Source organism: Leptomonas pyrrhocoris, assembly GCF_001293395.1.
Source record: "Leptomonas pyrrhocoris isolate H10 chromosome Unknown, whole genome shotgun sequence".
NCBI lineage: Eukaryota > Euglenozoa > Kinetoplastea > Trypanosomatida > Trypanosomatidae > Leptomonas > Leptomonas pyrrhocoris.
In genome coordinates, this window is record NW_015438360.1 from 1,186,533 (window position 1) to 1,199,822 (window position 13,290).

The 13,290-nt window shown below is 56.8% G+C and overlaps 4 protein-coding genes across 4 annotated transcripts; all 4 read left to right on the plus strand.

Moving 5' to 3' along the window:
- Positions 1–127: 127 nt before the first annotated feature.
- ABB37_02893 (hypothetical protein) lies at positions 128–1,699 on the plus strand (the record flags this gene model as incomplete). Its single annotated transcript, XM_015800046.1, has 1 exon — positions 128–1,699. The coding sequence occupies exon 1, from the start codon at positions 344–346 to the stop codon at positions 1,697–1,699; it is 1,356 nt and encodes a 451-aa protein (XP_015661648.1). The 5' UTR covers positions 128–343.
- An 816-nt stretch (positions 1,700–2,515) lies between these two features.
- ABB37_02894 (putative protein kinase) lies at positions 2,516–4,820 on the plus strand (the record flags this gene model as incomplete). The annotated part of the gene is made up of 1 exon (XM_015800047.1): positions 2,516–4,820. Exon 1 carries the CDS (start codon positions 2,871–2,873, stop codon positions 4,818–4,820), a length of 1,950 nt encoding a protein of 649 aa, XP_015661649.1. The 5' UTR covers positions 2,516–2,870.
- Positions 4,821–6,891: 2,071 nt separating this feature from the next.
- On the plus strand, positions 6,892–10,137 carry ABB37_02895 (putative DNAJ domain protein; the record flags this gene model as incomplete). Its single annotated transcript, XM_015800048.1, has 1 exon — positions 6,892–10,137. One exon carries the CDS (start codon positions 6,892–6,894, stop codon positions 10,135–10,137), a length of 3,246 nt encoding a protein of 1,081 aa, XP_015661650.1.
- Positions 10,138–11,247: 1,110 nt separating this feature from the next.
- Positions 11,248–12,677, plus strand: ABB37_02896 (putative queuine tRNA-ribosyltransferase; the record flags this gene model as incomplete). The annotated part of the gene is made up of 1 exon (XM_015800049.1): positions 11,248–12,677. Exon 1 carries the CDS (start codon positions 11,310–11,312, stop codon positions 12,675–12,677), a length of 1,368 nt encoding a protein of 455 aa, XP_015661651.1. The 5' UTR covers positions 11,248–11,309.
- Positions 12,678–13,290: the final 613 nt, after the last annotated feature.

A 13,290-nucleotide genomic window follows, 5' to 3' on the forward strand; every position in this document is an offset into this window, starting at 1 on the left:
GCTTGTGGGGCAGTCTTCTACTTGCCAGTTTGCGGCGCCTATTCTCTATGCGCCTTGAAGCCGACTAGCAAGCACTTCCTTCTCGCCCTTGCCCCTCCTCTTACTGCCCCCGCACCTTTTCCTTTTTAGATCACAGCTTTCGCACTGGCCAGCCACACCGAAAAGAAAAAAAGCAACGTGGAGAGTTCATCGCATCCTCACCGCCAGTCTCATCAGCGCCACTCATTGGGATGATGAGTCGGAGTATTATTTGAATTGTCTTCCCTTTCATGAATATTTAACTTCTTTCCTTTCCAAAGCGTAGATCCTGTATCATATATTAAAAACCCAAACGAAAGCGAACATGCGTCGCGCTTCCGACGAGACCAGCGGCTCATCCGAGTACGAGGAAAACACGGAGAGCACCGAGGAGGCGTCGGATAGCGGCAACGACACTCACCTCGACGCGCCCCTTCCCGTCCCATCATCCCACGGCAGCGACAACAAGTTCCCACAGTCTCCGTCGACGCTCAGCGGCCCGCACGACCGCGTCGGCGCGCAGTCACCAAGCAGCCTCAGCAACGGCAGTCGCCCCGTGCAGCAGCTGACCGCGTCGCACCTTGAGAACACGCCGCCCGCATCGGTGCAAGGCGGCCAGCTCATGTCCAACAACCCCAACGATGAGCGGGTGGAGGTGACCGGCGCCGAGAACGTTGTGACGCCGCACGCCTCGCTGCAGCCCGACCGCGCCGATGCGGGCCACGTGGACGGCGACGGGAGAATGGGCCGCGTGATTGAGAATTCACCGCATGATGAGGCGATCCCGGTGTCGGGCCCCGCGAGCCAGGTGGCGACGCCGATGGCGATGCGCGTGGGCGGCGGCGGCGCGATGCGGCCGACGGACGACGAGGACGACGACGATGACGATGAAGAGGAAGAGGGAGAGGAGGACGAGGAGGGCCAGGACGCAGGGCAGGAGCACCGTGCCGAGGGTTACGCCGGACAGAAGCCGGGCGAAATCGCGGAGACGGCCCCTGCTGCCGCCTTGCCCCTCGATCCGCAGCTTGGCTACGACCCGGCCAAGTACGCGCGCGTGAACGCCAAGGCCAGCCGCGCGATGCAGGACTTGTTCAGCACGATTACGCGCTACGAGCCGTTTGAGGCGGAGCTGCCGGCGAAGCTGCGGCCGTTTGTGCCGGACTACATTCCCGCGATCGGGGACCTCGACCCTTTTGTGAAGATCCCCCGCCCGGATGGGGAGCAGGACGGCCTCGGGCTGTACGTGGTCGATGAGCCGACGATCCCGCAATCGAACCCGGCGGTGGTGTTGCTCGAGCTGAACGCGACCAACGCCCACGGCGTGGCGGCGGAGGTGGTGGACTCGCTGGAAAACGCGGCGAACCGGCCGGAAGTGATTGACCGGTGGATTTCGGATATTAAGAAGGTGCATTACAAGAAGGCGCTTCCGACGGTGAACTACCAACGGCCCATGCCGGACATCGAGACGCTGATGCAGGTGTGGCCTCAACAGTTTGAGGAGGTACTGAACTCTGACATCGCCTTCCCACCCTCCCACATTGACCTCGATCTAGACCAGTACGTTCGCACCCTGTGCGCTATTTTAGACATCCCCACATACACCTCGCTCATTGACTCGTTGCATGTGATGTTCACCTTGTACGAGGAGTTTCGCGCAAACCAGCATTTTCAGCACGTGTGAGAATGCGTGTGTGTGTGTGTGTGTGTGTGTGTGTGTGTAGAAGAGTCGAGAGAGCGAGCGTCAAGTCTGTGCACGCCGAAGCTGGTCCTTCCGAACTGGGTAAAAGCAGTTCTATAGAGTTTGTTCAGTTTTCTAGCTTTTCCCCCGTTCCCTTTTCGTTTTGAAATGTACATCCTTTTTGGGGGTTCTACTTGTTGTTGTGCTGCATTTGTTTCTTCCTTTGTTGGCGCTTCTGTTTTGTTTGGTTCACTCCGTTGAAGAGCAGACGGTTGCTGTGGTTTCGCAGTCTTTCTTCCCGGTCTCTGTTTTTTGTTGTCGCCAAGTTGCATAGGCTGACGGTGTGTGGTCGTGTGCGGTTTGCGTATTTTATTTCCGTTCCTTTTATTATTTGATTTAAGACGGCCATGTATTTACATCGCTCTTGCACCTCAATGCTTATGTGAAGTTGTGTGCTCTTGAAACTGCAAAAGAGAAACATGATGAGTTGCATCCCTTGCGCTCCGTGGACGATAATAGCGGCAGTAGAGAGGGCAAGCCGCCGCCGATAAACCGGCAAGGCTGAACTTAGTGCATTGTCTCAAAAGAAAAAGTAGCCGGCTTTTACTGTTTAGTCAAGGCTGGAGTTTTCGTACAGCACGCAATCACAAAGGTTACTCGAGAGAGAAAAAAAATTGTTGCTGAATGAATCGCAACTTCACGTAGGATATACCACCGCTAGCCCGAATAGGCTTGGCCGCACGCGTGTGCGTGTGTAGTGCTGACGATCGGTGGAGCACTTATGCGGTGACTTTCCTCCTCCTGGTCCTAACTATAACTAGACATTCGACTGTGCTGTTCTCTAAGTTTTTTGGTGCTGCTTGAATTCAAGAGCACTCCGGCAAGAACCGTACAGTTACCGATACCCATTCGTTCTTCATATATTTTGCGTGTATCACAACATAGATCCTACTGCTGCTCTGCAGATAAATATATTTATAGTGTACTCGTCCGTTTTTGGTTTGTTAAATGAACGCAGATTCTGTAACGCCGCAGACGAGCGTTTCAGCATAGACGTAAAACATCGACAGATTCTTATTGTTTTTTTTTTTTCTGTTTTGCCTGCACACGCCGGTGTCAACGCCCACCGCACCGGTTTTGTTTTCTCATCGTACCGGGATCTTCTCTCCGTCACATGTTTCTTTTCCCAGCTTCCAAACCGGCTCTTCGATCGCCATCACCAACGTGGTCTGTTTACGACGAACAGTGGGGCGACGATGATGCGCGAGGCGTGGAGGCGGAGCCGTGTGATGAACAGGCGAGCGCCCTGCATCAACACCCAAATACCACGCGGCGTTTCGCGTACATCTCGTACCCACCGCAGGCGTCGACGCTGAAGGGCAGCAGGTTGAAAAAGAAGGCGCCCATCCGTCGAGGTGCCCAAGGCGCTGTCTACGCCGCGTACGACACAAGCGCCGCTACTTCGGGTGAGAAAGCAGCGGAGGTTCATGCGGATGTCGCCAGTGAGAAGTGTCCGTTGCGTTCTCGCGACATGAAGTGGCCTCCGCAGCAGCCGGCAGCGCTCGTGGCGGTGAAGCGCATTTTCATTCAATCGAACGACTTCGGCGCGCGTGACATTTCGGCGACGGTGCTGCGCGAGGTAACGCTTCACCGCTTCGTGTGTGCACAACAGGATCGATACCCGACACAGGAACGCGGCTTCCCTACGCCGCCGTCGCCGCCGTCGTCGTCTTCCGGTATTCAAAACGGTATCGCAACTGGAGTGGAGACCACGAGCGGTACGCTCCCCCAAAGTAGAACGTGTCTTGTCGATGACTCCGCGCGTGTGCTGCGCCTTCATCGCATTGTGGAGGCACCGCATAAAGAAATGTGTCTGGTGCTGGAGCTCGCGGCCACAAATCTGGAGCGCCTTCTCGTTCCGCTTGCTGGGCACGGGATAGGCGGAGTTGGTGGTGGCCGCCGAAAGAAGCCGGGCACTGTAACGCTGTTTGGCGGGCTTGCGACTGCCGGCGGCAGTGGCGCATGCTTGGGTGTTTCATCCGGACTTGGTGGGATAAATGGATTAGGGACTATACCTTCTAGCGACGCGACGGACCCCAGCAGCAGCAGCTCACGGTGTCCCCTGCTGAGCCAGGTGTCTCTCGTACGCTACGTCATGCGGCGTCTGTTGCGTCTTGTGTGTTTCCTGCACGAGGACTGCGGCGTCGTGCACCGCGACCTGAAGCCGAGCAACGTTCTGGTGACGGAAGATGGCGGGCTGCGACTCGGCGACTTTGGTTCCGCCCGCTTCGTGCCCCCGGCAGTACCGAACGAGAAGCCAACCGAAACGTCTCCTTCACTTGGGGCTCCTTCCATCAACACCGCTGCTGCTTTTATCGTCGCTTCGACCACGAGAGAGTCCCTCGAGTGCACGCCGCCGTCGATGCGGACAACGCTGCACTACCGTCCACCTGAGGTTCTCTTCGGCGATCAGTCGTGCGGCCCGGCTGCGGATGTGTGGGCGCTGGGCGTGATGTTCGCGCAGCTGCTGTTGCAGAAGAATCTGTTTCGCGCGGAGAGTGAGCTGGACTTGCTCGGGCAGATTCAGAAGCTGCTGGGCATGCCAGCGAAGACGCCGCCGTGGATTAGGCCTGCCGTCGCCGGGTCGCACGACGGAGACGCAGGACAAGCCGAAGCATCGATCGAGGCCCCATTTGCGGTTGCTACTGCCACCATGGTACAAGCAAGTTTGCCCCACAAGCTGCACGCCGGCATCGTTTCTGCGGAGGGGCTGGACCTGGTGACGCGGATGCTGAATCAGATGCCGGAGTACCGCCTCACAGTGCGGGAGGCGATGACCCATCCCTTCCTGAATCCAGGCGCCGTAGATGCGCAGCGGACGGAGGAGGATGACAAAGCAGGACAGGTGCTCTGGAAGGAGAAGGTGGCTCAGGTACTGCAGGGTGGGCTGTCAGCAGAAGGTGCGTCGGCGAGTCTGTTTGGCGCGTTGGCTTTGAACACGAGACCGACGTTTTTGGGCCTCGGCAATGATGACGAAGGCGACGAAGATGACGAGGAGGACGAAGACAGGCTGGGCGGGCTCTCCCCCTTTCGTGTGAACCTGGGCGGCAACTATTCACCATAGTGATGCTGATGATTTCAGAGGTTTGTGTGTGGGTGTGTCTTCCTGTGCGAAGCTCTCGGTGTTGTAAGCGCTCTTGAAATCAGGTTGCTCCACACCTCAGCTTAACCGTGCTTCTCCTGGTTAATGTTCTTTCTCATTTGCTGGGTGGCGTATTGCCTTTTTTTTTTTCGTGTATTCCAGAAAGCACATCCGACAAGGAATCGAGGAATAGCATCCAGTTCAAGAAAAAGCGGTGGCTCTTCACAACAGCACCAACCAAGGAAAAAGAGTTATTCACTACACATAATGCCATGACGTATTTTGATTTCTTCCCCGCTAAGCGTCTATGCGACTTACGGTGCCGCCAGTTCTTTCCTTCAACATTTGCGGCACTGCCCAGTGCTGGGGACTCTTTCTGTACACTGTGCGACGAGCAGCCGCTTTTCTGACAATCGCCGCGTAGTCAAGCGCATGATGGTGTTGCTTTGCACTCCGGCTCGCCTACCTCCTCTTTCACCACAGATACCACACACACGTTCTCAACACTCCATCTCCCTTCCTGCCTGACTGCCTGCCTGCGTGCTTACCACAGTTGATCAATTCTCCGTCAAACAACAATAGCCGCGTCGGTTAGGAATAAACTAAAAAGGTCCATTTGAGGACTTTTAATTGACCTGCAGCACAATCTAAGGGCTTAAGAAAAAAAGTATTCGTACCTCTTTTTCCTTTGTCTCGGTGCTGTTGCTTGCACCACTTTTTTGCTCACGAGCATTAAGAGGAAGAGAAGAACGGTGATACGCATCCGCGATCACGGCGAGGAAGTTGCGAACATCGACTTGTATCACCTCAACGGGAGCGAATCAGGTTATGTTTTTTTTTGTTTTCGTCAGCCTTTTTTCTCTTTTTACAGTAGAACGTTTTATTATTCTCACAATACAGTCTCGATACAAAACAACCACAACAAAAATATATATCGTTTTTCTTTGTTTTCCGTTCACATAGAAAACGCACCCAGCAGTGTCATTTGGGGAATTGAGAAAACATTTTGCGTTGCCATCTCTAATCCCTTGTTCGTTTCGGTTCGAAGGTGAAAGAAGATCTTATCAGAAGGACTTCGAGTGGAAAAATAAGACTTAAAAGCGACCCATCTGTTTTTGATTATTTTTTTCTTTTTGTGTGTGTGGTTTTCCAAACTCGTCTTCTTTTGTTCAGCATTTTCCCCTCTTATAGTTCATCGCGATTGGTTCTCTGATAAAAACGCTAGCAACGAAACAGCAACGTGTAAATAAGCTTATTGATTTCAAAGGCTCCCGTGCGTGTAATCTCTTTTGAGTATTTCAGCTAACATTTGCTGCACTACCCTTGTCGCTTTTCTTTTTGTTGTGTTTCTCCGACGCGTTTGTGCGTCATCGTTACTCCCCCCTCTTTTTCCAGGTGTGCGCTAAAGAGAACACGAGCCACTTTAGCGACAGAGTTTCTCTTCTTCTTTTTCATTCTAAAAGTCGTTCGTGAGCTCTGTTTGGGAAAACACACACGGCATCAACGACGCAAACGTAACGCACGTTCCGGAGAAAAGCACGTTCCCCACACAACGAGTGACAAAACGAAATACGCGACGGAAAAGGCTTTTTTCAAGTCAGTTGCGCTGTTCCCAGCGCCCGTGCGTCTGCCATCGAGCTGAGACGTCCGTTAACTATCACAAGATCAGTGACATTACATGTTGGCTTTTCTCCCCCTCTTTTTCTCTTTTCTTTTTTACCGTCCGCGACTCTATTACCGATATAGTTTCTTGTGTGTGTTTGTTCATTTGTTCGTTTGCTTTCTTCCGATTCGCTCATTGATTACAATCGTTTTCCTTTCCTGGTTTTGTGTACCGCCGCGGTTTGTTCGCTGCGTAGCTGAAACGGACGACGCACTTTGGCACTCCGCTCTGTTACCTTTCTTTCTTTTTTTTCTCTCAGCCAGGAAGTGAGACGGAAGCCCCGAAAGTTTGACGTTTGGCGGTGATTTAGAAAGTTGAAGACGCCTCCTTCGTATACTGCGAGTAACGCCATACTTTGAACGTCACACATTTTTCCTTTTCCTTCAGAGAATGCCTTCTATTCCAAAACCCTCGGACGGCGCGGCAGCTGGCGGCTCGTCCATGCCGTCCAGTGCTAGAGCGAAAACGCTCTACGAAACCCTCGGCGTCGCGCCGACTGCCACGACAGCAGAGATCACTACGGCGTATCGTAAGCTCGCCTTGGCCTACCATCCAGACCGGCCCGAAGGCTCCAAGGAAAAGTTTCAGGAGCTCAGCAGCGCGTACGAGATGCTGAACAACCCCACAAACCGGTCCAGGTACGACACCCTCATGAAAAGCAAGCCTGTGCTCAAGAACTTCAAACGACCACCCCCGATGGAGAACGTGGACAAGCCGGTGTACACGCTGTTAGCGGACCTGGCCTTCTACGAGTTCGAGGCTGCTCCGAACAAGCTGCGTTGTAGTTTTCACTACGGCGACGGCATCGAGTTCAACGGTGAGCGCGGCAGCTTCATCGGGCTTGCCGGCGACGGGTATGTGTACTGGTCCGTCAACGGACGAGGCTACGCGACGCAGCTGTTCAAAGCCGACAGCGACATGGCGCTGTCCAACGTGCGTGTCGTCTATCGCAGTAACATGGGACTGCTCCGCAAGCCGCTGGCGCGCTCCTGGGCCGGCAGCAACGCTTCTCCCCCGCAGCAGCCGCTGCGCTCGTCGACCCGCCCGTCCGCCAGCAGCGTGCAGAGCGGCGGGTCAGCCCACGGCTCCAAAACAGCAGGCCGCGGTGGCCCTCGCCCGTCTGAGGCAGAGCGCATCCGCGAGCAGCTGCGCAGAAAGGAGCGCCACCGCAGCATCGCGAAACGGCTGGAGACGATCGAGAAGGACGAAGCGGAAGAGCGTAATTACTTAGAGCGCAGACTGTGGGATCGATTCTGCACGCTGCAAACAAACCTCGAAGCTGGCATGCGGTGTGTGACGCTTGGGATGCCCGTTACGGCGGAGCTGGCCTTGTTTATGGGCTACACCTCATCCGAAGCGGTGCCGCTGATGTCGCCTGTGCCGGGCAACCTCCCAGGTGCGGCAGAGATCGTGTCTCCTCAAGCGGCTGCGCTGTGGGTGGACCCGCTGGAGGGCAGCACGGCGACGGGGGATGACACGGCGCACCCCGCAAATGACGAATTTGATCAACAGCAGCAGCCGTCGCCGTCTCCGCCGTCTCCCTCCTCTCCCTCCTCTGCCTCCTCGCGGTCGGATGGCGATTCGGACACGGCGTCGGACAGCGACTCATGCAGAGCTAGACCGACAACAACAGGACCAGGCCTGCCGAACCGCACCGGCTACTCCGCCGCCTACGTGTCCCCGCAGCAGTCCGGCTCGTCACCGTTGCTTCGCCGCACCCTGCGTCCCACCGTGAGCGCCTCCTCTTCCCTGGGCAACAACATGCAGCAACCTTCCCCAGCACCGGCCGCACAACCGCGATCCGTGTCCTTGGCGTCGTCTCCGGGCCCGTACGGGCTGCCCGCGGCGACGATGGCATCCCACGGCCTGGCAGCGGACGCGCACCCTGTCCGTGCACCGCATGCGATCCACAACGTTCTGCCGGGTGGCAGCAGCACCACCGTGCAGTACGCATTCGGCTCACCGCGGCCGAGAACAGCGATACCGGCTGCGGCGATTGCGTCCGTGGATCGAGAGAACGAGGGCCTCGTAAAAGCACTGGGTATCCAGCAGGCAAGTCGAGCGAGCCGTGCAAGTCTCCAGGATGCTGATCAGCCCTCCTCCCTCCCTACCTCGCTTCCATCGCCGCTGGGCTACGGCATCTCGCGAAACCACGGTGAGGCCACGCTGGCAAATCCGAAGGAAGCCACCGCACAGCACTTAGCGTCGGTGCCGCTGGCAGCAAACGAAGGGGCTGGTGTGGACACCGACCAGGCGGGTGCGCTCCGCAACAGCGCAAGCGGCGGCGTAGTGACGTCACCGCGGCCGCTGTACCCGTGGAGTATCGAACACGACCCCCAGCGCGACTCGCAATCCCGTGCGACGGTGCGCGAGGCGATTCCCGCTCCACCGGCGCGGCGCTCGGCTGAGGCGGAGCACAACCGCACCGCGAGTTTGCCCACCGCCGCTGCTTTTGCTGCGACATCTCTGCCGAGCTCATGTCCGCGAGTCACCGCTAGCACGGCGAAGGGTTCACCATGTGGCGTTGGTGACGGCGGTGACGGCGATCGTTCTTCCTGGCCCTCCCCCCACGTCACACACGCGCGTACGTCGGCGCTCTCGTCCCCTTTGCACACCGCGGCTGTCGCGACGGAGTTGCAGGACAGGCTGCCGAAGCCGTCCCCTCGGCAGGACGACGCGCATCGAGCCGTGCCGCACGGGCACACGGCCAGCGGTGAGGGGCCCCGAATTATGAAGTTGCGGCCCTTGCCGGGACAGCCCGGTAGTCCCACCGCAGCCGCTGGCTACGCGCCGGAAATCGACGCGGCGGGTTCGCCGCAGCTGATGGCACCGTCGGGGTCGCACGAGGCGCACACGGTTACCGGCCCTGCGACGGCGAGTGGGCACAGCGGCACTGTACAGTCCTTCGCGCGCGGCGAGTCGGATTGCGTTTGCACCTCCTACGGCGTTTTGTTCGGTGGCGCGATCGACCACTCGTTCGAGGAGGTGCCCCACATGGGCACGCAGAGTACTTCGCACACATCGGGGTCTGCTGCTGCTGCTGCTGCTGCCGCCGCACGAGGTCAATACAACACGCCGAGTCATCAACACCACGAGGACGTCGTGCAGGGCTCGTTCCTGTCACCGCCGTCGGGCCGCGCCACCTACTCCGCCACGACGGGGAGTGCGAACTACTTGACGCCCGTCGATGCTTCCGCTACGCCCGACAGCAGCGATGCCGGCGCCGCCGCTCCGCCTTCCGGCGCTCCGCTTCCTTCTTCCTCTCCCCTGACCGGTAAGATGAACGGTCCACGCGTCACCATGGCCCCTTTGCGGCTGTCCGCCTCGCAAGACGACGGACTGCGGCGCAGCGTGGCGGAGGAGTTGGACCCACCGCCGCAGTCACCCAACGCAGCGATGGCGCTGGAGGTGAAGAAGCGGTTGAAGGGCCGGGTGACGCCGCGATACATGCTGGCGACGGAGGCGCACTCGCGGCGCACCAGCGGGCTGCCGCCGGAGGTGACGGGCGCGGGCGGACAGACGCAGTCACCGCAATTTGAGACGCTTCGTGGGCACAACAGCAGAACGGCGGAGGAGATGCTGGCGGAGGAGGAAGACTTCATGAGTGCGTTTGCCAAGACAAAACGTGCTATTTAAAGATGCGAACCTGCGGTGCCGCTGTTTTACAAAGACGGCAAACTAGGAAGAAGTTATGGTGTCTTATTTTACGTGCCCATGCATAGTTCTTTCACAATGGAGAAAGGGTTTACTGAGCAGCAACCGTTGGCCTCTCACGTTTTTTTTTCCTCCTTCTGATTCATTTCTTTATTCCTGTTCCCTTTCGACCTTCACTTCTTCCTCCTTTGCCTTTTTGTTGCCGTGTGGGTGTGTTTTCTCGCCTCGTGTTTCTCGGTGGACGAAATCGCGTGTCGGCTTTCTTCATGGTAGATCGATGTTACTGTTCTTGTTTTTTTCTTTTGCGTTTGTGTTTGCTTTCTTCGTTTTCCTCCTCATTGAGTTTAGCGATTCGTGACTCCAGCGTTGGCCAGGTTGGACGATGGAGGTGAGCAGCGGCGCTTGCGCTTTCGTTGCCGAGGTTCGTAGAGCATGCTGAGAGGCACTTATATGAAGCGCCGTTGTATTTCTTTTTCTGTTCCGCGCGTTGTTGTCCTCACGGCTCGGCGAGCGAACTAAGGAAAAGCAAGTAACACGATCGTTTTTATTAAACCTGCCTGCACTTTCGGCTTTGTGCTCAATCAGTGCGCGAGCAACGGCGTCGCGCAACAAGCGCCATCAATGCGGTGATGGCGAGACAAATGGGAGGGCTTCCGTTGAGGAAAGAAAGCAAAAGACGAAAAAGCTAACATCAGCATTTAATTCAGATTCAATAACAACTGAAATTGTCGTTGCTCCAATGCGTAAACTGATATGGCGTAGAAACGAGCACACCTGAAGGAAGCCTACATCTGCAAAACAATCTGTTGCTTGTGCGGGTCGCGGCCAGTGAAGAGCAGCAGTGTGACTCGATGGGGACAGGCTCACGAGACTGCCGTTTTTCTCTGAAACCTTCTCTTCCGTGCACTGCGCTGCGAGCTTCCAAGAGGAAAGGGTTAACGTAGCGATTTAGGATGTTCCCTTAACGGTGTTATCCTTTGAATGCCTCTCAATGAAACAACCACAGCCAACTCCTCACCCCTTCCCTCTCTCATTTCGCCATCCTTTTCCGTTGTTTGTCAAAAAACATAAACTCTTTCCTGATTACTGCGCAGAGTCCGTCGAGGCAGAAACGACCTGCCGTAACGACTGAGGAGAGAGAGAAAGAAACAAGCATGCCACCGCCAGTGTTCTCATTTGAAGAAAATCGCGGCCCTGAGGGCCAGCAGCCCATCGCGGCACGCAGCGGTGTCTTCCACCTCCCCCACGGTCCGCTGCGCACGCCCATTTTCATGCCCGTCGCCACCCAAGGTGCGCTAAAAGGTATCACGGTGGAGCAGCTCGAGGAGCTCGATGTGGAGATCATCCTGGGCAACACCTACCACCTCGGCCTCCGCCCTGGCGAGGAGGTTCTCCGTGAGCTCACCGCACGCAAGACCGCCCGCGAGTCGGCGAACGGCACACAAACTTCCCTTGACGGGGTGCGCGACAACATGGATGGGATTCACTTCATGGAGAGTTGGCGGCGAAACATTCTAACCGACAGCGGCGGCTTCCAGATGGTGTCGCTGCTGAAGCTGGCGCGCATTACGGAGGAGGGCGTGCGCTTTCAGTCCACCCACGGCAGCGGAAGTGCGGGTGCGGTGATGGCGAAGACGGAAGGGGCCACCACAGCGTCTGCTGCTGAGATGACCGAAGCAGCAACCGCGACCGCGCAAGACGAAGGAACCTACTCACTGCTTCTCCGACCCGAGGACTCCATCCGCATTCAGAACGCCATCGGCGGCGATATTATGATGCAGCTGGACGATGTCGTGCACACGCTGACGGTGGGACCGCGCGTGGAGGAGGCGGCGAGGCGGTCCATACGCTGGCTTGATCGCTGTCTCGCCGCGAACGCGAACAAAGAGAAGCAGTGCATTTTTGGTATCATTCAGGGCGCCCTCGACGCCGACCTCCGCCGTGACTGTTTGAGGGAGATTATTCAGCGCTCGGCCTGCAAGGGCTACGCCATTGGCGGGCTTAGCGGGGGTGAGGCGAAGGACGATTTCTGGCGGATGGTGCGGCTGTGCACGAAGGAGGGGCTTCCCGCCAACAAACCGCGCTACTGCATGGGCGTGGGGTACCCCGAGGACATTTTGGTGTGCATCGCCCTCGGCGTGGACATGTTTGACTGCGTCTACGCCTGCCGAACGGCGCGGTTTGGTTCAGCGTTGACGTCGTCGGGCAAGGTCCAGCTGTCGAGGAAGGAGTACGCGAGTGACTTCGGTCCGCTGGACCCCAACTGTCGTTGCATGACGTGTAGCACGTACACCCGGTCGTACCTGAACATGATCGCGGCGAAAGAGGGGACGGCGGCGACGTTGTTGTCGTACCACAACATTGCATACCTGATCAGCCTGACGCGCGGGGCACGCCGCGCGATCGAGGAAGGGCGCTTTACCGCCTACGTGCAGGACTTCTTCCTTGCTTACTACCCCAAGAAAGACTACCCGCGATGGGTGGTGGAGGCGCTTGCATCCGTGGAGATTACTTTGGTGTAGAAGAGACAGAGAGTGAGGGCAAGTGGGAGCGAAAGAACGGAAACGAGGACGCGGCGAAGGATGAGTCGGCAAAACGGATTGGTTGTTCTCTAGGGCTTTCTTTGTCCTGTCTTTTAATCTTTTTTCGCGTGTAATGCTTTGCTGTGCTTCGAAGCTGCAGTTGAGTGCAGTGTTGCTGTCCGGTGCGGGTACGCAAAGAGTTCGACAAAAAGGGAAAAGCAATAGGAGCGTTATCTGAGTACACTAACCTCATCATGATCGGTGATTGTGGTTTTCTGGGGAATCTTTTCTGCCTCCACAGTGCTGAAGGCCCACGCTGTGATTCACAGGCGCACCACACAACACGCCGTGCGACAATTGAATGCGAGGCTGTGCGTGGGAAACGATGCTCATCGAGCGGCGTGGATGTGGCCCGTTCCGCGTGCGCACGATTACAAATCGGCAAACCGCGGGCTGGGTTAATGGATGATCCACGCGTGCTTTCTCTCCGGTTCGTACCCTTTTCTACTCTCTATTTTTTCTTTCACGTTGCCTTTCCCCTCATTATTATTATTATTATTATTGAACGCCTCACAATTTGTGGACGTGGATGCGTCGCCCTCTGCTCTCTCTG